The 25,824-nt window shown below is 47.6% G+C and overlaps 13 protein-coding genes across 13 annotated transcripts; 7 read left to right on the top strand and 6 right to left on the bottom strand.

Moving 5' to 3' along the window:
• The first annotated feature begins 498 nt into the window (after positions 1-498).
• F4813DRAFT_366539 (S-adenosyl-L-methionine-dependent methyltransferase) lies at positions 499-1,728 on the top strand. Its single transcript, XM_049244047.1, has 2 exons — positions 499-642; positions 702-1,728. Exons 1-2 carry the CDS (start codon positions 590-592, stop codon positions 1,483-1,485), a joined length of 837 nt encoding a protein of 278 aa, XP_049097817.1. The 5' UTR covers positions 499-589; the 3' UTR covers positions 1,486-1,728.
• Positions 1,729-2,029: 301 nt separating this feature from the next.
• On the top strand, positions 2,030-3,955 carry F4813DRAFT_391422 (UPF0061-domain-containing protein; the record flags this gene model as incomplete). The annotated part of the gene is made up of 1 exon (XM_049247165.1): positions 2,030-3,955. The coding sequence occupies one exon, from the start codon at positions 2,030-2,032 to the stop codon at positions 3,953-3,955; it is 1,926 nt and encodes a 641-aa protein (XP_049097816.1).
• A 422-nt stretch (positions 3,956-4,377) lies between these two features.
• F4813DRAFT_391421 (uncharacterized protein) lies at positions 4,378-5,474 on the top strand (the record flags this gene model as incomplete). The annotated part of the gene is made up of 2 exons (XM_049247164.1): positions 4,378-4,572; positions 4,626-5,474. The coding sequence occupies 2 exons, from the start codon at positions 4,378-4,380 to the stop codon at positions 5,472-5,474; spliced, it is 1,044 nt and encodes a 347-aa protein (XP_049097815.1).
• A 200-nt stretch (positions 5,475-5,674) lies between these two features.
• Positions 5,675-7,052, bottom strand: F4813DRAFT_155694 (Isochorismatase hydrolase). The gene is made up of 3 exons (XM_049239007.1): positions 6,774-7,052; positions 6,555-6,714; positions 5,675-6,503 (listed from the first exon to the last, which is right to left on the bottom strand). Exons 1-3 carry the CDS (start codon positions 6,831-6,833, stop codon positions 5,944-5,946), a joined length of 780 nt encoding a protein of 259 aa, XP_049097814.1. The 5' UTR covers positions 6,834-7,052; the 3' UTR covers positions 5,675-5,943.
• Positions 7,053-7,377: 325 nt separating this feature from the next.
• F4813DRAFT_366529 (acid phosphatase/Vanadium-dependent haloperoxidase) lies at positions 7,378-9,033 on the top strand. The gene is made up of 2 exons (XM_049244046.1): positions 7,378-7,870; positions 7,925-9,033. Exons 1-2 carry the CDS (start codon positions 7,670-7,672, stop codon positions 8,942-8,944), a joined length of 1,221 nt encoding a protein of 406 aa, XP_049097813.1. The 5' UTR covers positions 7,378-7,669; the 3' UTR covers positions 8,945-9,033.
• Positions 9,034-9,447: 414 nt separating this feature from the next.
• Positions 9,448-11,082, top strand: F4813DRAFT_366525 (histidine phosphatase superfamily). Its single transcript, XM_049244045.1, has one exon. The coding sequence runs from the start codon at positions 10,062-10,064 to the stop codon at positions 10,983-10,985; it is 924 nt and encodes a 307-aa protein (XP_049097812.1). The 5' UTR covers positions 9,448-10,061; the 3' UTR covers positions 10,986-11,082.
• A 512-nt stretch (positions 11,083-11,594) lies between these two features.
• Positions 11,595-14,538, bottom strand: F4813DRAFT_366520 (HET-domain-containing protein). Its single transcript, XM_049244044.1, has one exon. It carries the CDS (start codon positions 14,181-14,183, stop codon positions 11,844-11,846), a length of 2,340 nt encoding a protein of 779 aa, XP_049097811.1. The 5' UTR covers positions 14,184-14,538; the 3' UTR covers positions 11,595-11,843.
• On the bottom strand, positions 14,539-16,786 carry F4813DRAFT_366518 (NOL1/NOP2/sun family putative RNA met). The gene has a single exon (XM_049244043.1). It carries the CDS (start codon positions 16,704-16,706, stop codon positions 14,565-14,567), a length of 2,142 nt encoding a protein of 713 aa, XP_049097810.1. The 5' UTR covers positions 16,707-16,786; the 3' UTR covers positions 14,539-14,564.
• A 199-nt stretch (positions 16,787-16,985) lies between these two features.
• On the top strand, positions 16,986-17,746 carry F4813DRAFT_366517 (cell-cycle control medial ring component-domain-containing protein). Its single transcript, XM_049244042.1, has 2 exons — positions 16,986-17,184; positions 17,237-17,746. Exons 1-2 carry the CDS (start codon positions 17,074-17,076, stop codon positions 17,735-17,737), a joined length of 612 nt encoding a protein of 203 aa, XP_049097809.1. The 5' UTR covers positions 16,986-17,073; the 3' UTR covers positions 17,738-17,746.
• F4813DRAFT_366515 (uncharacterized protein) lies at positions 17,747-19,607 on the bottom strand. The gene is made up of 7 exons (XM_049244041.1): positions 19,154-19,607; positions 18,995-19,049; positions 18,929-18,939; positions 18,590-18,773; positions 18,451-18,524; positions 18,352-18,400; positions 17,747-18,290 (listed from the first exon to the last, which is right to left on the bottom strand). Exons 2-7 carry the CDS (start codon positions 18,995-18,997, stop codon positions 18,150-18,152), a joined length of 462 nt encoding a protein of 153 aa, XP_049097808.1. The 5' UTR covers positions 18,998-19,049; positions 19,154-19,607; the 3' UTR covers positions 17,747-18,149.
• A 90-nt stretch (positions 19,608-19,697) lies between these two features.
• F4813DRAFT_366514 (hsp60 mitochondrial precursor-like protein) lies at positions 19,698-22,343 on the bottom strand. The gene is made up of 3 exons (XM_049244040.1): positions 21,921-22,343; positions 21,689-21,830; positions 19,698-21,629 (listed from the first exon to the last, which is right to left on the bottom strand). Exons 1-3 carry the CDS (start codon positions 22,026-22,028, stop codon positions 20,116-20,118), a joined length of 1,764 nt encoding a protein of 587 aa, XP_049097807.1. The 5' UTR covers positions 22,029-22,343; the 3' UTR covers positions 19,698-20,115.
• A 174-nt stretch (positions 22,344-22,517) lies between these two features.
• F4813DRAFT_366509 (NAD(P)-binding protein) lies at positions 22,518-23,976 on the top strand. The gene is made up of 6 exons (XM_049244039.1): positions 22,518-22,540; positions 22,605-22,832; positions 22,888-23,200; positions 23,269-23,370; positions 23,428-23,655; positions 23,716-23,976. The coding sequence occupies exons 2-6, from the start codon at positions 22,782-22,784 to the stop codon at positions 23,901-23,903; spliced, it is 882 nt and encodes a 293-aa protein (XP_049097806.1). The 5' UTR covers positions 22,518-22,540; positions 22,605-22,781; the 3' UTR covers positions 23,904-23,976.
• F4813DRAFT_366507 (uncharacterized protein) lies at positions 23,977-25,580 on the bottom strand. Its single transcript, XM_049244038.1, has 2 exons — positions 24,357-25,580; positions 23,977-24,280 (listed from the first exon to the last, which is right to left on the bottom strand). The coding sequence occupies exons 1-2, from the start codon at positions 25,519-25,521 to the stop codon at positions 24,000-24,002; spliced, it is 1,446 nt and encodes a 481-aa protein (XP_049097805.1). The 5' UTR covers positions 25,522-25,580; the 3' UTR covers positions 23,977-23,999.
• Between the last annotated feature and the right edge of the window lie 244 nt (positions 25,581-25,824).

The raw sequence follows: 25,824 nt of genomic DNA, 5'->3' as shown, positions 1-25,824 counted from the left end.
AGTATGAATCTATTAACGCTTAACCTTCTATCCTCTTTCGAGGGCGCTTTGCGCATATATCTGTTCTATGTAGATCTATACCTAATTCATACTAGTCTCACTTGTCCCCTGATAGAAATTAACAGAGAATCCGAGGGGAGAGGAAACTAACCTTGACTTCTAGTTAGATTAATCCGCTTCGCGATTAATAGTTTCGTGTTCCTTAGCTGAGCGTATAAACAAGTAGATTAGAGCGACATAATTTCAATGTACCTAAGTAGTGTGTAGAATATGAGCTAAGAAACTCGACGACTCAGGTTCGAGTATTGGTGTTAAATCTCGATTCGGCATCCCTTCTTTGGATTCGAGTCTTAAGAATTTTGTGATTGCATAATGTCCCAACTCTTTAAGTAAGGAGGCTTGAAGGAGGCTTGGAAGGCGTAAGCCCCGCGTACTTGATTCGGGAATTGAATATACATACCTATCCTTCCTTTGCCTTTGCTTTTTATGTTCGACTTTAGGAACGCTTTAAAACCCCTTAAGTTATCCCTCTGGTATTCCTTTCAGGTTTTCCCCAAGCTATCTCGTTTAAACTCCTAACTACTTCACCATGGCTGATAGTTACGCAGAAATCACGAGTCGCCACGAAAGCGAGACGCAGAGGTATGTGGCAGGATTTGGGAAGATTGCTGTAAACTCGTTTTAACATCTTGTTATGACAGATTTAATGATCAGTTTGATATAGTGACTGAGAATATTGGCTACCTTCTTCACCCCTCCGTTGTCGCTGCTCTCCCAGAAAACCCGTGTATTGCGGATATAGCGACAGGGACGGGTAGATTTCTATTTCGCGTACGGGAACTGTACCCTAACGCCACACTCAAAGGCTTAGATATATCACCGGCTCTCTTTCCCCCGAAGAACGAACTGCTGCCAAATCTGGCGTTGACTGTGTTGGATATCAAACAGCCAGTCCCAGAGGAGTTGCATGGCAAGTTTGATGTAGTTCATGTGCGCATGCTTATAGCGGGCATGTTGCAGAACGGCTGGGCTCCTGCAGTCAAAAATCTCACACGGATGCTGAAGCCGGGAGGGTTCTTGCAATGGGAAGAGTGTGATTTTATAGGACTCAAGCACCTACGCGGAGGTGTTGATTTCCAAGTTAAAACTCTTCCTTTTATCAGACGAGTATTTTTCAATGCACTTCGGGACAGTTTCTCGTACGGGTGGATTGAGCTTGTTGGACACATGCAAGCAGCTGGGTTGAATCCAGTGATAAAAGATATTGCTAGCTCAGACAGGGTGCCTGAGACAAGGGAGAAGTCTACTTTAAATGGCATGCAGGCCCCGTTCAAGTGGGCACGTCTGATGACCGAGCGAGGAGCTCCAAATGCAATGACGTCCCAGGAGATAGATCTCTTGGAGAAGGAAGCATTGGAGGAGGTCTTTTCAGACACTTATATTATATACGATATTTATGTGATATGTGGTCGAAAGCCACTATAGTAAGACGCAGCGACATGATCATAAATGAATAGTAAGTAGGTCGATCGTATTTTAGATAGTCCGAAGAGAGCTATAGTGGATTTCAATATGCCTCAATAACCAGTGTGCGTATAAAATCTAACTTGTTTCTTTGCTCCGGCTATGGAGTTTTAGTATTCTTGGTAATAGTTATTAAATGACGCTGTGAGAATCTTGAGATATGAGAAAAGGGGGGACGACTAGCTTTAGTAATAAGGTAATTGCATATATCGTTTATAACGAAGATTTCCGATGTAACGGTGCTTAATTTATGTAGGTACAGGGATCCATTTGACGCAATTCCTCAGATCGCCACCATTCATTCATTTATTCACTCATTCATTCATAGGCTAAGCATCATCGAAATGTCACTTTTAAATGTCATTTACTTTTTTCCTCGAATCCATAATCGTTATTTTATTCTACATATATCCTAAATCATAATTCATTTCGGCCTGGAGAAGCCGTCTGTATGCTTTTCCATCGCATTGTTCATCGAGGTCTACCACACTTACGATTGGCGCAGATGGCGTCCCAATTCTCAACCAATAGCGCCACAACTCACGCAGCAAATGCTACGGCATCGTCTATAAACGAGATACCAAAGTCATGGACCTTCACATCTAAGCTTCCCCCCGACTCCCTGTTCCCGACACCGGCCGATTCGCACAAGACACCCCGCGATCAGATCGTTCCGCGGCAGGTCCGAGATGCCCTGTTCACATGGGTACGCCCCCAGACTGTCGAGAGGCCCGAGCTTCTAGCAGTTAGTCCAGCGGCCATGCGCGATCTTGGCATCAAAGAAGGCGACGAAAAGACCGAGGATTTCGTGCAAACGGTTGCGGGTAACAAACTGCAGGGATGGGACGAGGAGAAGCTTGAGGGAGGCTACCCGTGGGCGCAATGCTACGGGGGTTTTCAGTTTGGTCAGTGGGCTAGCCAGCTCGGTGATGGGCGCGCTATATCGCTATTCGAGACTACAAATCCAAGTAAGGGTGTACGTTACGAGTTACAACTAAAAGGCGCGGGGATGACACCGTACAGCCGCTTTGCAGACGGGAAGGCCGTTCTTCGAAGTAGCATACGCGAGTTCGTTGTTAGCGAGGCGCTGAATGCGCTTGGTATCCCGACCACGAGGGCTCTCAGTTTGACGCTGCTTCCGGAAGTTAAGGTACGGCGAGAAACGATTGAACCCGGCGCTATCGTGGCGCGGTTTGCGCAATCTTGGCTGCGAATCGGTAACTTTGATATCCTGAGGGCACGGGGTGATAGAGATCTCATTCGTAAGCTTGCAACATATGTTGCTGAAGATGTATTTGGCGGCTGGGAGACATTACCTGGTCGTCTTGAAGACCCTGACAAGCCAAAGGAGTCGGCTCCTCCTAAGCGCAACGTTCCAGCGGACACGATCGAGGGGCCACCTGAATTTGCAGAGAACCGGTTCACGCGCTTGTACCGAGAAATCGTGCGGCGCAACGCACTTACCGTTGCTAAGTGGCAAGCTTACGGGTTTATGAATGGTGTACTGAATACGGACAATACTTCCCTTTTTGGGTTGAGTATTGATTTCGGTCCGTTTGCATTTATGGACAACTTCGATCCCGATTATACTCCCAATCACGATGACTATATGCTGCGGTATAGCTACCGCAATCAGCCAAGCATCATATGGTGGAACCTGGTACGCCTAGGCGAAGCGCTAGGCGAGTCAATTGGTGCTGGATCACAAATAGACGATCCAAAGTTCGTCGAAGACGGTGTAAAAGAAGAGGAGGCGAGCGGTATTATCGAGAGAGCCGAAAAAATCATCATGCAAATCGGCGAGGAGTACAAAGCTGTGTTCCTTGACGAGTACAAGAGGCTCATGACAGCCCGATTTGGATTGAAGACCTACAAGGATAGTGACTTCGATGACCTATTCAGCAGCATCTTAGATTCCATGGAATCGTTGGAGCTAGACTTTAACCTTTTCTTCCGCCGTTTAAGTCTAGTCAAAGTTGACGAGCTCGAGACGGAGGAAGCTCGGCAGGATAGAGCAGGCGTTTTCTTTTACAGCGACGGTGTCACAGGCGCTGGTGGAGAAGCCGAGGGACGTAAACAAGTCGGCGAGTGGCTGAAAAAGTGGCGGCAACGTATTCTCGAAAACTGGGGAGATGGCCAAACTATCTCCGACGAGCAAGATAAGGAGCGAATGCAAGCCATGAAGAAAGTCAACCCAAACTTCGTTCCGCGAGGCTGGATCCTCGATGAAGTTATTAAGCGAGTAGAGAAGAACAACGAAAGAGACGTTCTGGATAGAATCATGCATATGGCTCTACACCCGTTTGAGGAGAGCTGGGCCGGTCGCACAATCGACGGCAAGCAATATAAGGGTGATATAGATGAAGAGACGCGGTGGACAAGTGATGTCCCAAGGCTAGGTCGGGCTATGCAGTGCAGCTGCAGCTCGTAGTTTTGATACAGCAAATATTAAGTAACAACTTACGCCCTACGAGGTCCTATCAGAAATAGTGAATCCTTTTATCTTGGCTTTAAATACAGTCATTATTACCGATATCGTATTAATGAAACAAAGCCACATCACACCAATCACACCAATCATAACATCGTTAATCTAGGAGGCTCTCGTGGTCTAAGGCCTCCAGTCGAACCACCGAATATGACACATCTCGCGCGCTTACTTTTTCACGTCGGACAGGATCTATTTACGGTACGGTCTTAAACCAGGTATCAGCTTTCAGCGTTCCCTTCCACCCAATGACAAACATAATAAAAGCTGGCAACCCCGCCTTAGAACCTCTACAATCGTCCATCCTAATCTAACGTCCATCCATGAATTCGTTTTCCCTCGAGACTATTTAAACGACCAACATCATGATCGCTATTCACGGCTTATGGCCTACTATGGTTCGACGCATTGTTCAAGGAGATGTGCTTGACATATCCTTTTCCAAACGGTCTATAGAGGCCCTGGTATCTCGTGCCGAGAAGCCTGGCGAGGGGACATTCAATGCCTTCAGCGTTGTTGAAGGTATCCAGGTCGCCATAGCCGCCTTGCTTTTCCTTGCAGTACGTGACTCCGATGATGTTGTATGTAAATACTCTCTTATTAATTGCCGCAGTTTTCGTATGTTCTGGGAGATGTCTTCCTGGTATTGGCTTCCGTCGAAACTGATGCTCCTGCATCTTATACTCAAGTACCCGGGGAGATAATAGATGAAGAAACTGAGGGTCCTAAATACCCTGGCATGTCAGCACGGCCAATCACATCTAGTCTTCGTTCTACTTGTCATCGTCTGCTCTCTATCGATGGCAAGAAGTCCCTTTTTCGAGGGCTTTCCTGCTTCGTAGCCTACCGTCTTGCTGACTATCCGATTACATTTCTTCTCGGCCTGATCCCATTTATGCCCAAGATAGCTTCTGCTTGCATCGCGTCACTACTCACTATGCAGCTCCGCGCGGCATGGACGCACATTGTTATTTCGGAGCCCAGCGCGAAGCCATTTTGGCGTCGTCTACCGCGATTTAATCTTGTGCTTCGCGCTACTGCTATCCCCACTGTGATTCTCGGTAGCATTACAGGATTCGAGCAGGTGGTAGTTGGATCGATAGTAACTAGCATAGTTGGCCTTACACCGATCGGTATCTTGCTACTCTTGATTTTCCACACAGTATATACATTCGTCGCTATTATCCCGGCCAAGGTTGTCCTAGCTCGCGTACAAGCTTCCCTTCTCCCCGAGGAAGATCGACCGATTATCTTGTTGGACCCGGTGTTCGATCAACAGAAAGCCGAGGGCAAGGAGTATATCTCTACGCATGAGGCATCACAATCCGTGTCACGCGCTACGCGTAATAGATTGTGTATGTTGTATGTCAAGTTCTATGGGCTTTCTTTTCTAGCGTTTAATCTTGTAGGGGTTGTTGGGTATTTGGAAACTATTATCGCCCGTAAATTTAAAGCAGCTTAGGGGCGGGAAAGTTGTGATGAGTTACAATCCTATTGCGTTGTGTAACTTAGGTCGAGGCTTGGTTTGGATGTATATGGCCTCTAGGAACAGGATTATATTGCTTATTTGAGGTATTGAAGTCGGGTTGAAAAGTCAACATGCAGTTCAAGTAGGTAGGAAGTCGAGTTGCATCTTGAGATATATGTTCCTCTAATTTACCGTGCTTAATACACCCACAGCTTTCACCATCTCATCATCCGATTCCAATATCAGTGTTTTCAACTGGCCAAGTGTGGTTTCCTCGGCCCTCGACTTCTCGTATTCACCCCCTTCGCAATTACTGGAACTATCCAACATTCGTACATACGGGTTGATATGCCTGTTCTTTCCATAAAATATTCCCTATTTCGTCATGACACGCCTATTATCATGGGCACTTTAGACCCCACGGGCTGAGACAAGCCACGCCTATAATACAAGAATCTTATAATTACAATTCCCTCGTCCCGAATTTTGCTGGGGTAGGGTGTGCGCACTCCCAATCTGTCAGATTCATAACCTGCACTCCCCAACCCTGTAGCTCCTTGATAGCCGAGGCCTTGTCCTCGGCGTTAAAAGATTCAGTGGCGTCCTCTATGAGCACGACTTCGTATCCAAGCTTGATTCCATCGATACTCGTTCCACGCACGCATGCACTCGTCAAGAGCCCCGTTACGACTATAGTCTCGATGCTATGCAAAGTCAACTCGGAGTGTAGAGTGGTGAAGCGGTGGTACTGGTTATCAGCGAAAGCCGAGTATGAGTCGACAGAGTGATCTTGCGCCTTCTTGATGTAATTGACGGGGGCGCGGTAGCCTTCGAGAAAATGCAATCGCGTCTGAATGCCACGCTCTATCTCAGCACCCCACGTCTCCGGAACACAGTGGTCCGCGTATAGAGTCTGTGTTTCGATCTTCGTAGGAGTGTCTACGAAGCTGTCGTTCACAGTGTCTCCGGAGATTTTACCAGGATGACTTGAGAAGAACGAGACATGTCCTTTAGGATGCCAGTCTAAACAATTGTTAGACTACATGCAACTATTGGCTTGAAAATGGACATTACCTTGAGAAGCGACAACAAAAGGCCACTCATGATTATCCAGGAGTTGATAGATTTTAGGTAGGATAGCAGGAGCTCGCGGATTGGCTAAAGAGCCGTTGATGAAGTCGTTCTGCACATCAATGATGACGAGCGCTGTTTTCTTATGTAACTGGTTGGAATACTATACATCGCGGTCAGAGAAAACAAGGACGGTTCCGTATTTAAAATCACGAAACTTACCGGAACAGCATACCCCAAGCTGCTGAGGGCAAGTATACAAGATATGCTATAACTCCACATTTCTACAATTTGACAATAATTTGTCAGAAACACAAGACCACTCCTTTTTGCAATATATACAAGTCCTTAGATATCAGTTAAGAATCCAACATCAATTAAAGATATGAGAAATCAATTAATATTGTTTGTCGGTTTGAATAGAAGTAAGTGGCTGGGATTGAACTCTGTAATCTGGCGGAGGATCGTTACCCCCGTCACAATCAGTACCCCGGAAAGCAGGTTGCTGAGATAAGAGCTAAGCAATTGATGCTATGCTCTTTGAAGATTACCATACCATGGGTATGCGCGGGGTCTAGATACGATCTACAGTTAAGCTTGTCCGGCTCTGATAAGAGTGTCATTCGAATGAGGATATAGCGCGGATTCAATTTGTATAACTTGATACGATCCACTTATTGAAGATAAAGCTACCTAATTACTTAGGTTAATACGTAATTAGGTGAAAGGTAAATATGCATTAAAGAGAGCTTATCAGAATAAAATCATACATGTAGGATGAATAGGGGGGAACTTACCTAAACTTTCTTATACCTAAAATACGTAGGCCAAATAGCCCGTCGCTAAGGAAGCCATATACCGCTCAAGTTTTCGTCTTATAGAAAGAGTAATGGCGTTGGGCATTACAAGGCGCATGACTTTAGTTAGTCGCGATGCTAATTCATCGATATTACCTAGCTACGTAAAGTTACTCTCCAGTAGGCCCTGCATTTATTCTTGAATATTTAGCTGCTCGGTTGAAATAATTGACAAAATGTCTTACCCAACCTAGCTTGCAAAGTCGACCCTTCGGCAAACTAATAGCTTTACTATTCGACCTATGGCTAGGCCTCCTTTCGATGGATCCGTACGTGGGAGGTAGAAGAGTCTCTCGCAATCGTCCCCCTCGGAATCCACCAAGAACAAGGGAATTCTATAGATGGTGGAATTCGCCGCCTGAGCCATATTCCATTGAGAAACGGCCTTCGTTTGGCTTGTGGTTGAGAGTCACTTGGCCCGACATCGTAACCATGCTTCTCCTTGGCGTAGTAGCCTTTGGCGTAAGTGCAACAAGCCCCCTGGTGTACCAAGTATAACGTTCCAACATCGTGCAGGTCTATGCTCTTCGCCCTGCTGGAGTACGAACCTTCCCCTTGACGGTCATCGATGCACGTACCGGCGAAGACACCGGCGAGGTCGTTTACCCCGAATTCGCGTACCCATACCGTCCTCAATTTATTTCCTCTTGGGTAGATACGGTCCTCGTAACCGTGATCCCTCTTTTCACATTCTTGTTTATTCAAATTCGCATCCAGAGCTTTTGGGATCTCAACAATTCTATTATCGGTTGCATATATGCGCTCGAGACATCAGCCGCATTCCAAGTCACGATCAAATGGCTTATTGGCGGTCTGAGACCAAACTTTTATGACGTCTGTCAGCCCGATCCTAGTCTTGCTGGTAACTCAGATGTTGATGTGACGGGTTTAAACGCTGTTGGCTATAGACAATACATGTATACCTCGGAAATTTGTACAAGTGGCCAGGGCCGGCCCCTTTGGAATGCGATGCAAAGTTTCCCGAGCGGCCATTCAACAACCTCCTGTGCGGCAGCCGTTTACATTTTCCTATACATCAATGCGAAGCTGAAAGTCTTTGCCAACTACCATCCCTCCATGTGGAAGCTAGTCCTAGTCTACTGTCCGATCCTGGGAGCCACCCTCATTTGCGGGTCTTTGACAGTCGACGGATCCCATAATTGGTATGATATTCTCGCAGGTGCCATCATAGGCACCGTCTTAGCGATCTCATCCTATCGCACAGTATATGCAAGCGTTTGGGATTGGCGCATCAACCACATCCCTCTGAATCGAGGGGCTGCGTTCATACCTGCGACAAATGGTTGGGAAATCTCAGACCTAGTGTTCACAAATAGGGCTGGTTGGAGAAAAGGGCACTCGAACAATGAGAAAGAGACACTACCAGGCCCTGTTACAGGAAGTGGAGTTATGGGTAGCCATTCTAGTGTACATTCTGAGAGGTCTCCCGATGGTACGACAAGCCAAGTTGCCAGAGAACCTCAAAACACTCCCCACATCCCTGGAGATAGAGATCGTGGTGACGATATGGTATAGTGCCAGGGCTAAGATGACGAGATATGAGGAGCGCAAGGACTAATAACTATTGGAGTAGCATCAGATTAGTATCTTATTATATACAATTTATTCTTCATAAACTATGACGTAACCATAAAGTAATGGTAATAAGTAAATGTTATTAGTGCTGGTTGAGAACTTACGTCGCCATCAAGTATCAAATAAACTAACCACCCACGTATACTCTGAGCTTCGGCCCAGGTAGATCCTAGACGTTTTAGTCTATACATTCTTGACAAAGATATTTAAGTTATAATTCCGTTTGATAATCTGGGGTAATATTGTTACAGTCCACTGTGCAAGGACCTCATTAAGAGTGAAGGGAAAGGAGGCTCTTCAACCTTATTTGAGTTAGGACTTGGCAATGCACTGTTACAAATTTCTGCAGAGCACTATAACCCTCGCCTATAGAATTTGTAAGTTTTTGAAACTTGTGCGTTTCAATGTCTTTGTATAGGTATTCTATACTAAACTGTGAACCTCTTTTACAATCCCCGTTTAAACCGCAAGTTGATTAAGATTATATGTATAATGCACTTATCAACCCTTTAAGCCCTACCCCTTATAGTAGTATATACTCCTTATGAGAATGTAAAGAATTATCCGTAAATTGGACTTGGCGGGTTACCGAATCTCTTGTACGTCACGCCATAATTGACCTGGTAGTTTTCCTTCCGAAGACTATAAATTCAATCGTCAGACGCTTACCCTTTCGCCCCAAATGAAACCAGATATTTACCCCTATGTATGAACCAACCATATACTAATCTTGCTACTTGTCTCACAGATGTAATTCAGCGAATAGGATCAGTTAAACTACATGGCCCAAGTTTGTTGCCATGTCCAACAAAGAAGCTTCAGTTATGAGAATAGACGTTGGTGCGAGAAGTTTCTTGTTAACTTTTCATGCCTGACAATCTTGTTTCCCTAAGGATCGTGTTGCTATGCGTTGGGGCAAATCTTCTCTTCATAGGAAAACCATTTAAAGACGAGAGGATGCCCACCTGAAGCATCGATAGAAACGCCAGGCGTACATATTTCCCACTGGGTATTCTCGGGGAAAATCTGCTGAGAGTACCAACATCTAATTATCGGGATGGCGCCTACTATCGACATTATTCGCCATGGGCAGGCTGCCCATAATGTCTACGGGAGTCACGTTAGGGATGCGGTACTAACTGATAGCGGCGTTGCGGAATGTGATATTTTAAGAGAGACATTTCCGTTCGGATCCATGGTCACCAATATCGTCTCGTCTCCCTTACGACGTGCCATCGACACCGCGATACTCGGGGTTCTTCCAACGGTGAATGACCACATCAAGATCAAACTACTCCCCGATCTACAGGAGATCAGCCCCGCACCAAGCAGCACGGGAATTTCGAAGAGCGCGCTCTTCTCTCGATACAACGATGGCCATAACGTGGATATGGATGACCTTAACGAATATTGGTATCGCAAGGGTTTCGATACCCCTTACGCGCCAGAGGTGTACAAAGTCGAGGCACGAGCGCGATCCGCACGTCAATACCTACGGATGCTAGCGAGAAAGGCCATCGAGGCCGGCAAAGACGATGCGCACATCGTGGTCGTGACGCACGGGGAGTTCGCGCACTGGCTCACGCGCGACTTCCGGGGCGTGAGCGGAACCCGTAGCTCGGGCTGGTTCAACACGGAGTGGCGGTCATACCGGATCGATAGCATCTTTAGGTCTGAACACACGGACCCGTGGCTGACCGAGACGACCGAGAGCGTCATAGCACGGAACGGGTCCCTTATCCCCTGGTCGATGAGTGTTCTCACCAAGTACAGCCCCAGAAACTTTGCCACCATGCGGGTGATCGAGTACAGCGAGATGGTTCATATTGAAGAACGACGACTGTCGACTTATCAGACTACTGAAGCACCCGAACGATCAGGAGATGAATATGACGAGTCCGACGAGTCCGACGAATCCGACGAACCTGACATATCCAACGAATCTGACGGATGGGTTGATGTAGATCAGGAGTTGGACTGAACTTGACGTCTTAGTCTATCAATAGCGAGGGGACTAAGTAAGAATGTCATCTCATCATGTATTTCTGCAACCGGCCGGTGTTGAAGGGCAATAGGGGGAAGGGAAAGGGGGGGGTATTTGGTTATTTCCAGGGGGCTTTTTGATTTGGATATTCTCTTCCCTACCTTAGGTATGCGATAATAAATTTGGTATTTAAATTCGTGACGTGTTTTCACTATGTAGAGGGAAGTACACACATACCTACATACACAGGTAGATACCTTACCCAATGTACCAATGCATAGGCCACCTGCGTGACTGTACGCCAGCTGCTCTACACTCGCTACAGGATGCGTTTATATCGGAATAGCAGCCCACCAAAGTAACTTGTTTACCGCAAAGCCCTCGTGGTCTAGCGGTAAAGCGGCTTGCTGGGACACTGCGTTTCTCCAGGAATTTGAAACTACCGCTGGGTCATCGCGCTTCTCCAGAACTTCACACTTCTGCCGGGTCGCTGCATTTCTCCGGGAGTCGCTGCCTGCTGGGTCATGGCGTATCTCCGGGTTATTTTTTTTTTCTTTTTTTCTTTGGCGTGTGGTTCGAGTTCGAGTCTTCGATTAACTCCAACGGTTTTTTTTTCTTTTTCTTTTTTCATCTTTTCTCTTTTTACCTCTCATGAGTCTTTCGTTTTTGCTTTTTTTACTTTTTAAATATACTTACTGTCAGTTTAGTTGTCTACTCCAGTATCTTTACGACATAGGCTGCCTAATTGTAAAATATCACGATATTGCTACTCTAGCCAGGAGACGCCCATGGGAACATATACACTTAATCAAATACCATGCCTTGCCTTAAACAAGTTGAAATGTATATCACAGACTATGCCAACGTCACTAATATCCACTCTCGTTCTTCCACAAGTCCAACCCAAGCCTCTTCGTTAACTTCACCCGTACAAACCCGCGAAGCAACACGCCTAACAGGGTCATCCCACTCTACGACTAAGACATTAAGTTTTCTCTCCGCCTTGAGAACCTTGAGACTATTATCGTTGTGCTTTCGCGACACTACAATAAACGAATGCTTGCCGGAGAGTTTGGGTGCCTGATAGGGTAGGAAGGGGTTTAGTTCGCCAACCTCCTCTTTTTTGTCATTATATATCTTATTTTCTTCCAAGATTAGCACCGCATGGCTCGTCCAAAAGAGAAGACGACCCGAATCCTTGAAATCTCCGTCTTCGGTGTTCTGGTGTAATAAGCTAGGGTCGATCGTCGTGTTTCCCTTCCAGCCCGCCGAAGTCGTATTATCAACACCGCACATGTCGATCTTCGATACGGACTCAAATGTTTTCTCGTTCGATATAGAACACAACGGAGCCGCTTTTCCGTCCGTACTAAGCTTCATAATATTCAATTCCGGCTCTAGCACAACCTGCCGTGGCGCGGCGCGGTTCACCCCTAGTATGTGATTCCACCCGAGCCAAGACCAACTAGGGAACTGTACCCTATTAACCGTCCCATCACTCGATATCACACGATGCAATTCCCGTCGCCGCTCTGGAAGTTCATGTGACTCCCATTCATGATCTCGATACCAGACGATATTGTTCCAAGCCAAGCCCTCGTCAAATCTTGTCGAGACAGAATGGCCCCAGTGGAACTCGTGTCCCGTATTAACCCCGACTCTCTTTAGTACCCCTGAAAACGCATCCAAGACATCTGCTTGCACGGTAAGCTTTCTATTACAGTATCCCTTGATCATCGAGTTTAGCTCGCTGTATGCGAAATTGTTGCCGCCGCCAAATTCCCCGAAGACTTCGTGACCGGATAGCACCGAGTAAATGAGGTCGTTGGGGGCGACGGCAGTGGGAAAGGCCTCGAAGGCAATGGTCTCGCAGCATTTGGAAGTCTCGCAGCTCCAGAATACTTGATCGGAAGCAATGATGAGAGTCCGGCGAGAGCAGAGACCCTCTTGGAATGTCCATCCCCGTGTCTTCCACCGGCTATCCTGGTACTCTTTGTCGAGGCGAAAGACATCTGTTAGGGTTAGATCTTTAGCGACACGCGCTGTGCGCTGGTTGATAATACGGGTTGTGCCGTTGATTCCCGTAAGCCCATCAGTCGCTGTGCCGCATGCTGCGACAACTGTTAATTCCGCCCTTGAATAGACGAGGTCCATCTGAGGAATTTGGTCGATTTTATCAGCTTCGGAATCCTGGATGACACACAGTCGATCAACCCAGAGGAACTCTACGCCCATCTGCCTAGTCAATTCTATCGCATCCACGATAGTCTTCGGTAAGGATTGACTCCTGAGAAAATCTGGTGTTTTCATTTCCTCAACATTCGACAGGTTTGTTTGGAAGGGCATTATCTCGTCGCCCCATACGTAACTGAGCGCGAAATAGGGGCACGGCTCTGACGCGTCAACGAGACATCGCCGGCGTACATCGATGAGCCGAAAGTTTGCGGGCCACGATGTATCTGGCGCGAGCCAGGGAGGCAGACTGCACTTTGCCCCGTGCTTCTCAAGGCACGTCTCATACCACCTCCTAAGCAACCCAACATTAACCTCCGGCTTCACAACCCTCCCCGACGGAAACACTGAGAACGGCTCCTCCACCGCCACATAATCATCCACACTCGGCATCGGATACAAACACGGATGCAACTGCAAGAACGTCTGCGCCGTCCACCTAACCGGGCTAATCCCAACCAGCACGAACAACTTATTCAAGCTATTATTCCTCCTCCTCCCATCACCACCCGCCTTGTCAGCATCTAGAAAGACACCCCGTCGCTCAAGCGAGTCGTAAAAGTCCTGGATAATTATATTCGTGGAAGAGTACCCCGGATTCTCACCCGCGAAAAACGTGTCCAGCAGCGCATCTACCTGCGACAGCTTGGTCGAGAGCACCGAGGACCCGAGCCGGTTCCGGCTGCTCCAGAAGGCGCATGTGAGACGGTCTGGCTGGTCGAGAAATTCTGCGACGGGCCACCATGGCTTTAAGTTGTGGGAGCCGCCTGAGATCAGGTTGCATAGATCGCAGATTGCTGCTGCTGTACGGATTGTCCCGAGATTGTGCTCGCCATTTTTGAGCTGCCCGTTTTCGAGGGCGGCTTTGTGAGGGTTGAAGAGGCTAGTTGTTATTTGTGCCCAGTCGACTGAGCGGCAGAAGTCGCATAGGTTGACTTCGCCGTCTAGTTGTGATTCGGTCATTATGGCCAAGGGGTCTTAACTAAATATTATCTTTTACTTGGGCAACATATAATCAGATTATTAGTTGTATTTAATCAAAAACAAAGTCCAAGACATATCGCGAGATGGTATTTTTCTAACATAGTGAAGAGGGTATAGAGGTTCAGCTGCGGCTGAGAAGTCATGCGGAAGTATAGTCAACGCTAGAGCCGATTGAGTTGGTAGGTATAGATTAGGGACTTAGACAGGATAGGGATACAATTGTGAATGACCATCAGATCATGAAAAATGGTATCAAGGTAGCATGGTAGCTGCTGGTATGGGCCACTTAAAAACACTTTAATTAACATTGCATTTTCCCCAGATCCTAAACGAGAATAACATTACATCTCTAAGTTCTGGCTACGTCTTCTTTTTGCTCTTCGTCTTGCCTTCACTCTTGGCCGCAGTCTTACTCTTACTTTTCTCCTTATTCTTTTCGCTCTTCCCATCACCCTTAGTCTTATTATTCTCCTCGATCTTGGCCTCGCTCTTCTCTTCCGCATTGCCGTTCGCGCTTGGCTTGTTCAACGCCTTAGGATCAAGACCACGTTTCCTCATCGCGTTGCGCTTCGCCCTCTCCATATACTTCTCATCTTCCTCGTCATCAAAACCGCCAAACTCATCATCCTGTCCAGACACACTGTCATCTGTGATGGGCGTCTTGTCAATAACCTCTTCCTCTGCGCGCGGTGCTGAGGCGCCTTGAGCAGACTTGTCTTTGATGAGGTTGGCGGGTGTCGGGCCGACCTTCTGAAATTTGGCGACGAAGAACCCGTCTACGTTGTATGTGTGCGGGTAGTATCTCCGCGTTAGGCGTAGACTAGGGTCAAAGTTCTTGCCCATGTAGCTGGTGAAACCTTCTTTGCCAAAGGGGAGGTCGGTGGAGACCAACTTGACATTAGGTCGTTTGTTGAGCGCATATTGGACTACTTGCTCATTCTCCTCGACAGTGACTGAACATGTAGAGTAGACTAGATAGCCACCAGTCTTGCTTGAGTGGTTGACCGAGTCAATTGCAGCTAGCAATAGCTGCTTCTGGGTGTGGGGTAAGACCATGAAATCCTTCTCGTCCTTGTTCGTCTTGACCGAGGCATCCTTGGCGATAACTCCTGTACCTGAACAAGGAGCATCAAGAAGCACTCTGTCGAAGCCACCAATCACCCTCGGAAACTCTCGGGCATCATGGTTGCAGACAATCACGTTGCGACAACCGAGACGATGAATGTTACCAATTAGACCCTTTGAACGAGATTTGCTCGGATCGTTGGCAAATATACAACCGGTGTTCTTCATCATAGCAGCCATATGCGTGGTTTTACCACCAGGAGCAGAGGCCATATCCAGCACTCGCTCACCTTCTTGTGGACCTAAAGCCATGACGGGTAAAAATGAGGACGCGGCTTGGAGAATGTAGTGGCCAGCAAGATATTCTGGCGTAGCACCAAGCGGAACATTGCTCTCAAAGATTTGTAACCCAACCTTAGACCACTTGCCTACAGGCTCTAGAGTGACGCCGCGATTTATCAGGGCCTGAGCTAAATCTCGGCGATGCGTTCGTAGAGTGTTAGTTCGGATGACGACAGGTCGCGCCGTCTCGTTAGCCTCGAAGAACGCGAAAGCTTCTCTTGGTGGGAATAGGTTCATAAGCTTCTCGGCAAGGTATTCTGAGTAACCGTAGTAGGCGCATATGTCCTTCAGCAATTGTGTTGTGTATTCGGCTCTGGACCTGCCCTCCTCTGATGCATTCGCAAAGTCGTCTAAGACACGTATCGTATCCGTGATTCTTGTCCTTAGCAATTGCAGATCCGGGGCCAAGAGAGCCTTCGTCTTTAGTGCTAGATCATCCTCCTCTTCATCGTCGATGACATGCGGTCGCTCAATGTTAGTCTGGAGTGCCGCTTCTTCCAATTCTGCTTGTGCCTCCGCCTCCTCTTGCGCTCTTTGCCTGTCTAGCTTATTTGATAGACCGACAATGTTGGCCGCCGTCAATTTCTCTTCGGCGTCCGAATCATCTTCATCCTCTGAGAACATGGCCTTTCGCCCCTTCTGGTCCTCTGCATCAGAGTCGAATACGGAGTCGTCTGAGCCTATGAAGTCATCTCCTAGACCGCCCATCTCGTCATCTTCTAAACCGGAGAATTCGTCGCCGTCCGGCTCTGAGCCGCTCAACCCATCACCAAGGCCATCGCTAAGCTCTTCATCGGACTCTAGCACGGGAGTTGGCTTCTTTGCTTTCGACCTGTTGTTCTTTCCATTTTGCTTGGGCGCCGGAGCGGCTTTCACACCATTGGACTTTCCATTAGCTTTAGGAGCAGCCTTCTTTGCACCAGCGCCATTGGACTTCAGAGCTGATTCAGTTGCGGTTTTCCGCTTCTTCTTGTTCGGTGCGTCGGTGGGAACGTCGTCTACAGGTAGACCAGCTTTTCGCTTTAGTTTCGCAAAGTGTTCTTCTGACAGTGGCTCAGGAGGGCCCTGCTTCTTCATTCGACGACCGACACCCATTTTGCTGGAGGTGTTATATGAAATTTGTTAAATGTATCGTTGTATCTTTTCACCTGGGCGCTCTAAAATTTCCAATGTCTGGCGCAGTTTGGCCTCGAACTTTTTTTCTTGCGATAAGACGATAACGATTTTGAACCACTTTTATCAAGATACAGGATTGGATAACCTAAATTAGTGCAGTGGGTCTGAACCTCGGTACCTCAGTACACAGATACGCAGGTACAATTAAGCTTCAGCCACAAAGTGGGATACTTTCGTGGCGCCCTAAAGGCGGGACATCTTGATCGTCACTAGAGTTCAAGGCGGCCTGAATTGTTTGACATAACTTCTCATACTCGACACCTCGTGTAACACTCAAAATACGAAGATGACGGAAGTAGCATTCGCGAGATCTTTCCTTGCAGCACTAGACGCTCGTCCGATCAAGCTATCATCCGAGCATGTCGAGGATCCTAAGAGCTACGCCGCGCGCGGCGCTGTATGCTACACCCCGCGACTGTCTTGCTCTTCCTAGCTAACGAAAAATGTAGTATATACTCCCCAAGATGCCGAAGACTATGAGCAAGCGCAAGGCCAGCACCGTGGCGCCAGGTCAAGAGCGCAGCCTCACCGTCGTCGTGAAGTCCCTCCGTAACCCGCCGTTAGACATCAAGCTCTCATCGCAGACGCTCAACACCTCCGTCTTAGATATCAAGACCGCCGTATCACAGGATACGGGAATACCTATCGAGAAGATGAAGCTACTACACAAAAAGAAGCCGATCGCGGATAGTAAAGTGCTGAAAGACCTTGCGGGGGAGAGTGAGACAAGCATCGAGTTCTCTGTCATGGTTATGGGAGGGGCTGCAGCTATCAAGACAGCAAACCCAGCGCAGTCCGAAGTGGCGCAGGGTCAGAGCGGCAATGATGTATTAGATACCAAGGAATTTTGGGACGATCTGAAGGGATTCCTGTTACAACGAATACGAGACGAAAAGACGGCCGAGGAACTAATGAACACTTTCCAAAGCGCGTGGAAGGCGAAGGCATAATATTTAGAATATATAAGTAGAGAGCCAGCCATCCGGTATAATCAATAAGTTCAGCAGGCCAAACCAGAGCACAAGGGTATTGAGAAGCTGTGAAAATGATAATTAATAATGGCGTAGACATCTGACCAAAGAGCACAATAGGAACAATCTACATTCAAATATGACCTTTTGTGTTGTGCGGTGTATACCGATGGCTAACATCACAAGCTTGACAATTCATGTCTGCCCTCTAAGGAAAAATAAACAGCGACCAAAGCGGCCCTACTCCATCGTAATGGCAGGGAGAGAGTTTATGTCCATCCTGCAGTTTCGTAGACGTCGTGGATCCTTGGCACGCGAGTGCCCCTCCTCAAGTAATGATCCTTAGCAGCTTTGCCCCAAGCTGCTCTCGGGCCTCGGGGGTTGGAGGCGCTTAGCCGGCCAGACCCTTGCTGACCACCTTTAGTACTGTGTCGAATTCGATGTCGTCCTGGTCGTTGGCCTGTAGTTCGATGGCAATGCCGGTGAGAGAGCGCTTCAGGGCTTCCTTCGACGAGGCGTACACCATCTTGGCCTTTAAGGGGGTTAGCATTATATTACCGCATGCGAGTTAAAAAGCTATTGTGTAAACTGACCATAACGTTGGCATCATCGGGCGACCATGCGATAAAGGTGATCTTGTTTCTATAGGTTATTAGTATAATAAGTTTATTATATTGGGCGAGGCTACTCACCGCGAGCCTTCTCCACTAGCAAGGTTGTACTCGAAGTCGTAGACAGCGTATCGGGGTCCCTTGCTTACAGCGCCCTAGACACAAATTATTAGAATAAAGCCTGGAAACGTAGTGCTACTAGCAGAAAAATGATACTTACACTCTTGGTCTTAGTGGTAGCGTTGAGGAGCTTCTCACGGAAGGTCTCCCAGTCCTTATCCTCAGAAGCCTCCTCGACGATGATCTCTCGGTTGTTGTCTGACAGCTTGAAGATGACGTACTTGTGCTTCTTCGCAAGCTTAAGGTCGTTGTAGGCAGTAATGCACTCCTGCGAGACTGTTGCTCTAGATGGCCACTGATGTTAGCTCCTATTCTCTCCTATTCTTCAGACGCGCCGGAAAGAGCGGTGCACCGTGAAAGCGCATAATGACGCGCGGATAGGGGGGGTTGCCGACAGAGACAAGAATAGGACGACGGTTAACTGAAAGGAGTCACGAACCCTGATTGAGACTACCGAAAATTAATATTAGCAGGCTTCCAAGGGTTGATTGGATTCAAGACTCACCATTTTGGCGATATGCTTGAGCTACACCGGTACCAAATGAGATTCCGAAGACAAGCTACGATGTGGGCTGTTAGCGGGGTTCGAGAAAGGTGCCTACAAAGGACCAGGAGGTGCAAGTGAATTTAGAGTGAGTGATGTAAGATCAAATCTGCAACTAACATGAATCGCTGAATGTGGCTATCCACCTAGGAGGGTCTCGTGGTTCAGGTTTTGCAAGTAGATGCGATGGATGTTTAGGAGGACAACAATAGAAAGAAAGAGTCGGGAGAGATGTAAGTAGTGTTTTTAGTGTGGGCCCTATCGCAATGGAGGGGAAGGTCGGGCTGATGAAAAGAGGCACGCACGATGAGCAGAGAAATCAACACAAAGCCTTGGTGGGGTCAAATGTTGTTTGGGAGGGATTAGGGGGGCAGTGGAACAGGGGTTTTCAGTGGAGGGAGAGTGGGCAGTTGGTAATGAGATAAATACATAATGGCCTAGACACTTGCTTACCATAGGCTACGTACAGCTACATAACACTTTAGTGCACTTCAAAAAAATTACACTTGTTCTTGGCGGTAACTGGGCCGACCGTAGACTTGTGCTGTAACCAAATTTTATAATAAACTACACGTGACTCCTTTAATTTCGTTGAATCGGGCTACCTATTTCAGGGGTTGCTACTACATACAATATGTACCTTACCACCTTACCTATTGTCACTTGTCCTGCTGCCTCTAATAGGGACAAGCCACTCGGGATTCGTCATCGCGTATCACCATATATGTCATCTCAATTTCCAGGCAAAACTTGAGATCATTACAAATCTTGGTGCCTAAGGAAACAAAAAAGGGGGGAGCAAATATTTATCATCAGATCAATTATGATCACCTACACTAGATGTAGGTAGGTTGGCGTTTCGTAGTTCGTAATTCTAATATACAACTCTTCATAACGCCGCTCGGGATATCAAGATATGAATAATGCACAGGGGGGAGAGGTGTTAGAGGTAGAGGGGAGATACATAGAGGAAGACATGACAAGAGCCAACATTAACCCGACCGCATAACGCCGAGGTCAATGCTCCCAACCCAAACTTTTGATACATGACAGGATAAAGGTTCATTCATAACATGAACTCATTACATCATTCCTCCCATGCCACCCATTCCTCCCATGCCGCCCATGCCGCCCATACCACCGGGGCCAGACTTCTCCTCGGGTGCCTCGACAATGGCAACCTCGGTGGTGCCTAGTAACGACGCGACGCCGCTAGCATCAACTAGACCAGTTCGGACAACCTTGAGCGGGTCAAGGATACCTGCCTGGATCATATCTACGTATTCTCCCTTGGCGCTGTCGAAGCCCTTGTTGAAGTCGCTACCGAACTCATCCATTAGCTTACCAACGACCACGGAGCCCTCCAGACCGGCGTTCTCCACGATCGTCCTGGCTGGTCGGGTAATCGCGTTCTTGACGATGCTAACACCAAGTTGCTGATCGAAGTTTGCAGTCTTAATATCCTTCAAGGCATTGCTGGCAGCCTTGAGGAGAGCAGTACCACCACCGGGCAGAATACCCTCCTCAACAGCAGCTCGGGTGGCGTTAAGGGCATCGACGAAGCGGTCCTTCTTCTCGCCGACCTCGACCTCGGAGGAACCACCGACCTTGATGACGGCAACACCACCCGAGAGCTTAGCAAGTCGCTCCTGAAGCTTCTCCTTCTCGTACTCGGAGGTAGTGGGGTCGCTCATGACACCACGGATCTGCTCACATCGCTGAGCAATCGAGTCCTTGCTGCCCTCTCCGTTGAGGATTATAGTATCCTCCTTAGTGATGGTGATGGAACCGGTGGAACCAAGCATGTCAGGGGTAGCCTTCTCCAGCTTGATATCGAGCTCATCGGTGAAAACGGTACCGTTGGTGAGGACAGCGATATCGCCGAGAATCGACTTTCGGTTGTCGCCGAAGCCGGGGGCCTTGACAGCAGCAACCTGGAGCTGACCACGGAGTTTGTTCAAGATGCAGACAGCTAGGGCTTCGCCATCGATGTCCTCGGCAATGATGACAAGAGGCCGTCGCAACTGGGTAGAGGCCTCAAGAGCAGGGATGATATCTTGTACGGCAGAGATCTTCTTCTCAGAAAGGAGGATGAGAGGCTTCTCGAACTCGACCTTCTGTGCCTTGGCATCTGTGATGAAGTAGGGCGAAACGTAACCACGGTCGAATCGCATACCCTCGGTAACTTCCAACTCGTCGCTCATCGTCTTTCCCTCCTTGACGGTGATAACACCCTCCTTGCCAACCTTCTCCATTGCATTGGCAATCAGCTTGCCAATGTGGGTATCTCCGTTGGCGCTAATAGTGGCGACTTGAGCGACTTCTGAGCTAGTTGTAATATCCCTCTTGTTCTTCTGGAGGTATTCAACAACAGCGTCGACAGCGGCTTGGGTACCCCGCCGCAGATCCATGGGGTTGCAGCCAGCAGCGACATTCTTAACAGTTTCCGAGAAGATAGCGCGAGCTAGAACAGTAGCGCTTGTAGTTCCGTCACCGGCAGATTCGTTTGTCTTGGATGCGACATCTTGTAATAGCTTAGCGCCGAGGTTCTCGAACTTGTCTTGTAAGCTGATAGCTCTTGCGACAGTAACACCGTCTATAGTCTTTAGTCAGTAACCCGGCCGAATTGAGAGAAAAAACAAGTTCAATACATACCCTTTGTGATCTTGGGAGAACCATAGCTTGACTCGATTATAACATTTCGACCCTTAGGGCCAAGTGTGGTGGCAACAGCTTTGGCGAGGGTTTCGACACCGGCAAGAAGGGCAGCTCGGCCATCTACACCAAACTTGAGCTCCTAGACAATATATGTTAGTAATACGCACAATAATTATATAGTAGAACCAAGTCCGTTTGCTTTTGAGACTTGTGGAAGAGTGCTACCAACCTTGTGTGCGAATCGAAGCTGCTGTGAAAGTCCTGCACCAGCTCGATACTTAGTGGCAGCCGAAGATAGGACCGAAGCCCGCGCTCGGGACGATAGAGCACGCTGCATTGTGACTGTGGGATACACAAATTAAGTAGGGGAAAGGCAATAATAAAATGCCACCACAAAGATCACGGCGTAAGAGGGGGGAAGGAGAAGAAATTCTCGCCAGCGTTATTGAAATGTAGGCGTTGAAGGATTGAGTTTTGAGACTCCGGGGAAGAAAAGCTTCAAAAAATTTAATCCAATCCAATGATGGAGGAACCGGCCAGAAGCCGAAGCTGTTCCGCGCTAACCCGAATAGGTATAGCTGTACCACAAGCCCGTTCGACCAGCGACTTCATGGAAATTCATAGAACATGATTTGTTGCAATTCTAGATTGGTATTACAAAATTTACTTTTCAAAAAGAATTGACTTTACTGACCCTCATCTTTTACAGGTTGTAGAGGCTATTATAAATCAATTACAGCTACAACAATTTATTGAAGCAGGGGTTATGTATTAAGTGAGGGGAAACTATGTAAGTAAAGGTGTACCTACAAGGTACCTAGATTCAGCACGGCCTGGCTTGCAAAACAGGTATGTACATGTATATCTGTACCATAGACGCAGTTCAGAACATAACCATATTTGTAAGCACCAGCTTCCTTCGAAAGGAGTGTGTAATTGAAAATATGACTGAGACAGACTATTGCGGCGTTAGGAGCTATTACTGTTCGTAACCTAGGTGCCTAGGTGAGTATAAAAAGGGTCAACGAGTAAGTTGATTAACAAAGTTTCTTCAATCCCTCATCCTCCCCTCCAACTCAAACTCCTCATCATGGCAACTATCACAAAGACAATCGTGGCTACGGGTGCCACTTCAGGCTTGGTAAACGGTAATTCATCACATCTACAAATTCATTCTAACCTCTTATGCTATACAGGGGTTCGAGTTAGTCAAGCAACTTCTTGCACAAACTCAGCCGTACAAATTCATTCTCGGAGCCAGGGACACGAAAACAGCCCAAGCCACCTTCGATAGACTCAAGTATGACAACAACAAGCACAGCTTAACTATCTTCCCGTTAGAGCTGTCGAACCTCAAAACCGTCAAGACCTTCTCACAGCAAGCCTTAGAGAACGTTGGACAAGACAAGATTGACTACTTGGTGCTCAATGCAGCAATTGGCAATAATTCTGAGCAACCCGGTCCGCATGGTTCTAAATGGAGTGAGCCCTATATTGTGAATCACCTGTGTAAGAATTTATGGTTTTTCTTTTCGTACTTTTTGCAAGTCAACAATTCGTGCTAATGAGGACTCTAGCTCAACACTACCTCGTTCATCTACTTCGAGAGAAGTTAGAAACATCGAAGTCGCGCATTGTAGTTGTCTCCTCCGGCGCCGCTTGCCTTGTAAAGGACCCTAGTATGTTAAGCTCGCTACACTCTTAATCCGGGATACTAATCTCACAATCACGCGTAGAATTCCTTGAAGATGATCTCAGGGGTGGTTCGAAGACAGAACGCACTGTATATGATGCTACAAAGTTTGTTCAGCTACTCGGAGCCCATTGGTGGCGTCGTCAACTTCAGGGCAAATGCCACGTCGTTGCTGTGTCGCCCGGCTTGGTCCCCGGCACCGGCATCATAAGAGGCAACGATCAGCTCAAATTTCCTATAAACCATCCAGACGCAAAGAGTGTTCCAGAAGGTATGTTTTATCCACAACTCTCAGAATTTAGGGGTCATGCGTAACTTACACTACTAGCAGGTGCCCAAAGTATCTACCGGGCATTCATAAGGGACGATTTCCCGGAAGACCCCGACCAGATCTTCTTGACGAGCTGGGGCGAATGGTGGCCCAAGGATGTCTATAGACTTACTCTTGACAAAGATCTCCAGGACAAATGGTCTCCCAGTAAAGACGAGATTGAGAAAGAAGAGGGTTTAACCGCTTAGCTTAACATAATTACATGTCTCTAAGATTCTATACTCGAATAGATAATCCTGCGAAGTGGAAGATCAGATCCAATATCATAAATAACTAGTGGGTATCTACGGCTCTATACTATCCCGTAGTAACTGTCTTGTCTGCTCAATGTATTTTCGCAACGCATTAACACCCCCTTTCCCAAGATCTGGCTTATATACAAGTTCCTCCTTATACAATACCGCTTTCAAAATCCTGAAGAATTCCGGTTCGCTCAACAGGCCACCGTGGTTAGTCCCGTGTCTGTTAAGTCGAAATTCTTGCGGTATTCCGAGCAGATTTTCCATCTTCTCAAACAGGTTAATGACAACCTGAATAAACATGGTGGCTTGCAGGTTTCCGGATTCTGCAGGAAAGTTAGTACTGTCACCATATACAGGATTGGGTACTTGATACATGGGTATTAGAAAGAAACCACATACGAAGCGGGAAACTACCAAAGTCCATCCCGGGTAGCTCGCAAAATGAAGGGACATCGCTTTTAGATATCTTAAGGAGGGCCTCGTAGCAATGCGTAAAGATTATGAGGTAGAGCTGTGTGATGTGGATATAGGATATGAGAATATGCATGAGTGTTGCTGAATCGAGACAGCGTTTAGGCCTATTTCCTGTTGTAGACAGGAGTGATGGGGTTGCCAGTGTCCGGCCATATTCGGAGGAGTGTGGAGAATTGTGACCCCTAGTTGGCCCGCTTATGTTGCTACCAGGTCCGGATTCCGGCATCCTCGGAGAAGAGCCGTGCGACGTTATTGCCGCCAGTGTCCGATTTGCGTCTGATAGCGTACATATGATATCTACGAACTCGCGACTACTTTCCAGTACACTATGGATTTGGCTCCCGGAAAAATCGTCCAGTTGATCGATCGGCGCAACGAGTGTATCGAGACTTATTTCGGGAGACCCTCGCCCAATCTGGTCTAGGAGTTTAACCAAGTGGTGGTTTATTTTAGCAAGCCGTTGTGTATCGCTCTCGGAGATTCCACGGCCAACTTCGACAACCGAATCCTGAGTAGTGACGATGCCTTCCAGAGAAGCCGACGTATTGTTGCCTATGCTAGTCTCTTGGCTCTGCAAAGATAACGTCCCAGCCAGTGAAACTTCTGTCTGGAAAGTAGATAGAGGCATCATCTCTGGTTGATACTCCAAGGTGGGCAGATGAGCCTTATTGGCGGTAAAATCTAAAGATGCAAAACTTCCGTTGAAGCCATCGCCCAACAGGGATCCATAGATAGTAGGGTCCCAAGACTCCATAATCTCAGGAGGATATGTCGCTGTATCTTGCACGTTACTAGAGCCCTCAAAGAATATGGGCAGTGGCGTGTTAATTGTCTGATTAGTAGCCGGAATATTCTGTGGTCGGTCATCCTGTCGTGGTCGCTTTTGTGCTGTGGAACTAACCCCTCCGATCCGACGACGGGAGCGTATAGCCACGTTAGGGGTTGTAGCGCATTGGGCATCTGCTCGCGTACATCGGTAGCAGCGCTGTTGTCCCGGATCGCGCAGGCATCTTAGTTTATGTCCTTTACACCGATCACAAGCGGATCTGCGGATCGGAAGACCGGGGACGGCCGCTTGTACTCCTTGCATTCCGAATCAGAACTTCCTATCGTGAGTCCCGGGAGTCTTGATGTGATGGGTATGAAAGCCGTTGCTGTTATGGATAAGAAATTCTCATATTTACGAGCTGACACCGGTTACGTACCTGCTGCGCCATACTAGGACTTCTTCGCATGCATAATAATTAGGGTAGCTGATCTATTTATAGACTACCTACGAATGTTTGGACTTCCATGCACCTATCCATATTATTCTAAGCAGTTATCATTGAAAGCGCGAGGCGTTAGCTTGCGCAAAAGAGCCCTATTGGCGATGTCTCGTTCTCGTATGAAA

The sequence above is a fragment of the Daldinia decipiens genome (genome assembly GCF_022478715.1).
Source record: "Daldinia decipiens strain CBS 113046 unplaced genomic scaffold F4813scaffold_27, whole genome shotgun sequence".
NCBI lineage: Eukaryota > Fungi > Ascomycota > Sordariomycetes > Xylariales > Hypoxylaceae > Daldinia > Daldinia decipiens.
This window is presented reverse-complemented; position numbering and strand designations above follow the sequence as displayed.

Bases quoted from the DNA above. Each gene is read 5' to 3' on its own strand.
- F4813DRAFT_366539 (XM_049244047.1), top strand. From the start codon at position 590: ATGGCTGATAGTTACGCAGAAATCACGAGTCGCCACGAAAGCGAGACG. The intron at 643-701 runs GTATGTGGCAGG...TTGTTATGACAG, and splicing joins CACGAAAGCGAGACGCAGAG to ATTTAATGATCAGTTTGATA.
- F4813DRAFT_366529 (XM_049244046.1), top strand. From the start codon at position 7,670: ATGGATCCGTACGTGGGAGGTAGAAGAGTCTCTCGCAATCGTCCCCCT. The intron at 7,871-7,924 runs GTAAGTGCAACA...AACATCGTGCAG, and splicing joins TTGGCGTAGTAGCCTTTGGC to GTCTATGCTCTTCGCCCTGC.
- F4813DRAFT_366525 (XM_049244045.1), top strand. From the start codon at position 10,062: ATGGCGCCTACTATCGACATTATTCGCCATGGGCAGGCTGCCCATAAT.
- F4813DRAFT_366514 (XM_049244040.1), bottom strand. From the start codon at position 22,028: ATGCAGCGTGCTCTATCGTCCCGAGCGCGGGCTTCGGTCCTATCTTCG. The intron at 21,831-21,920 runs GTTGGTAGCACT...TATATTGTCTAG, and splicing joins AGCTTCGATTCGCACACAAG to GAGCTCAAGTTTGGTGTAGA. The intron at 21,630-21,688 runs GTATGTATTGAA...TAAAGACTATAG, and splicing joins TTCTCCCAAGATCACAAAGG to ACGGTGTTACTGTCGCAAGA.
- F4813DRAFT_366509 (XM_049244039.1), top strand. From the start codon at position 22,782: ATGGCAACTATCACAAAGACAATCGTGGCTACGGGTGCCACTTCAGGC. The intron at 22,833-22,887 runs GTAAACGGTAAT...TATGCTATACAG, and splicing joins CGGGTGCCACTTCAGGCTTG to GGGTTCGAGTTAGTCAAGCA. The intron at 23,371-23,427 runs GTATGTTAAGCT...AATCACGCGTAG, and splicing joins TTGCCTTGTAAAGGACCCTA to AATTCCTTGAAGATGATCTC.
- F4813DRAFT_366517 (XM_049244042.1), top strand. From the start codon at position 17,074: ATGACGGAAGTAGCATTCGCGAGATCTTTCCTTGCAGCACTAGACGCT. The intron at 17,185-17,236 runs GTATGCTACACC...CGAAAAATGTAG, and splicing joins GCTACGCCGCGCGCGGCGCT to TATATACTCCCCAAGATGCC.
- F4813DRAFT_366518 (XM_049244043.1), bottom strand. From the start codon at position 16,706: ATGGGTGTCGGTCGTCGAATGAAGAAGCAGGGCCCTCCTGAGCCACTG.
- F4813DRAFT_366520 (XM_049244044.1), bottom strand. From the start codon at position 14,183: ATGACCGAATCACAACTAGACGGCGAAGTCAACCTATGCGACTTCTGC.
- F4813DRAFT_155694 (XM_049239007.1), bottom strand. From the start codon at position 6,833: ATGTGGAGTTATAGCATATCTTGTATACTTGCCCTCAGCAGCTTGGGG. The intron at 6,715-6,773 runs GTAAGTTTCGTG...CGCGATGTATAG, and splicing joins GCTTGGGGTATGCTGTTCCG to TATTCCAACCAGTTACATAA. The intron at 6,504-6,554 runs GTAATGTCCATT...ACAATTGTTTAG, and splicing joins TTTTGTTGTCGCTTCTCAAG to ACTGGCATCCTAAAGGACAT.
- F4813DRAFT_366507 (XM_049244038.1), bottom strand. From the start codon at position 25,521: ATGCAAGGAGTACAAGCGGCCGTCCCCGGTCTTCCGATCCGCAGATCC. The intron at 24,281-24,356 runs GTATGTGGTTTC...ACTTTCCTGCAG, and splicing joins CTTTGGTAGTTTCCCGCTTC to AATCCGGAAACCTGCAAGCC.
- F4813DRAFT_366515 (XM_049244041.1), bottom strand. The intron at 18,401-18,450 runs GTGAGTAGCCTC...AATAACCTATAG, and splicing joins GCTAGTGGAGAAGGCTCGCG to AAACAAGATCACCTTTATCG. The intron at 18,291-18,351 runs GTCAGTTTACAC...ACCCCCTTAAAG, and splicing joins CCGATGATGCCAACGTTATG to GCCAAGATGGTGTACGCCTC.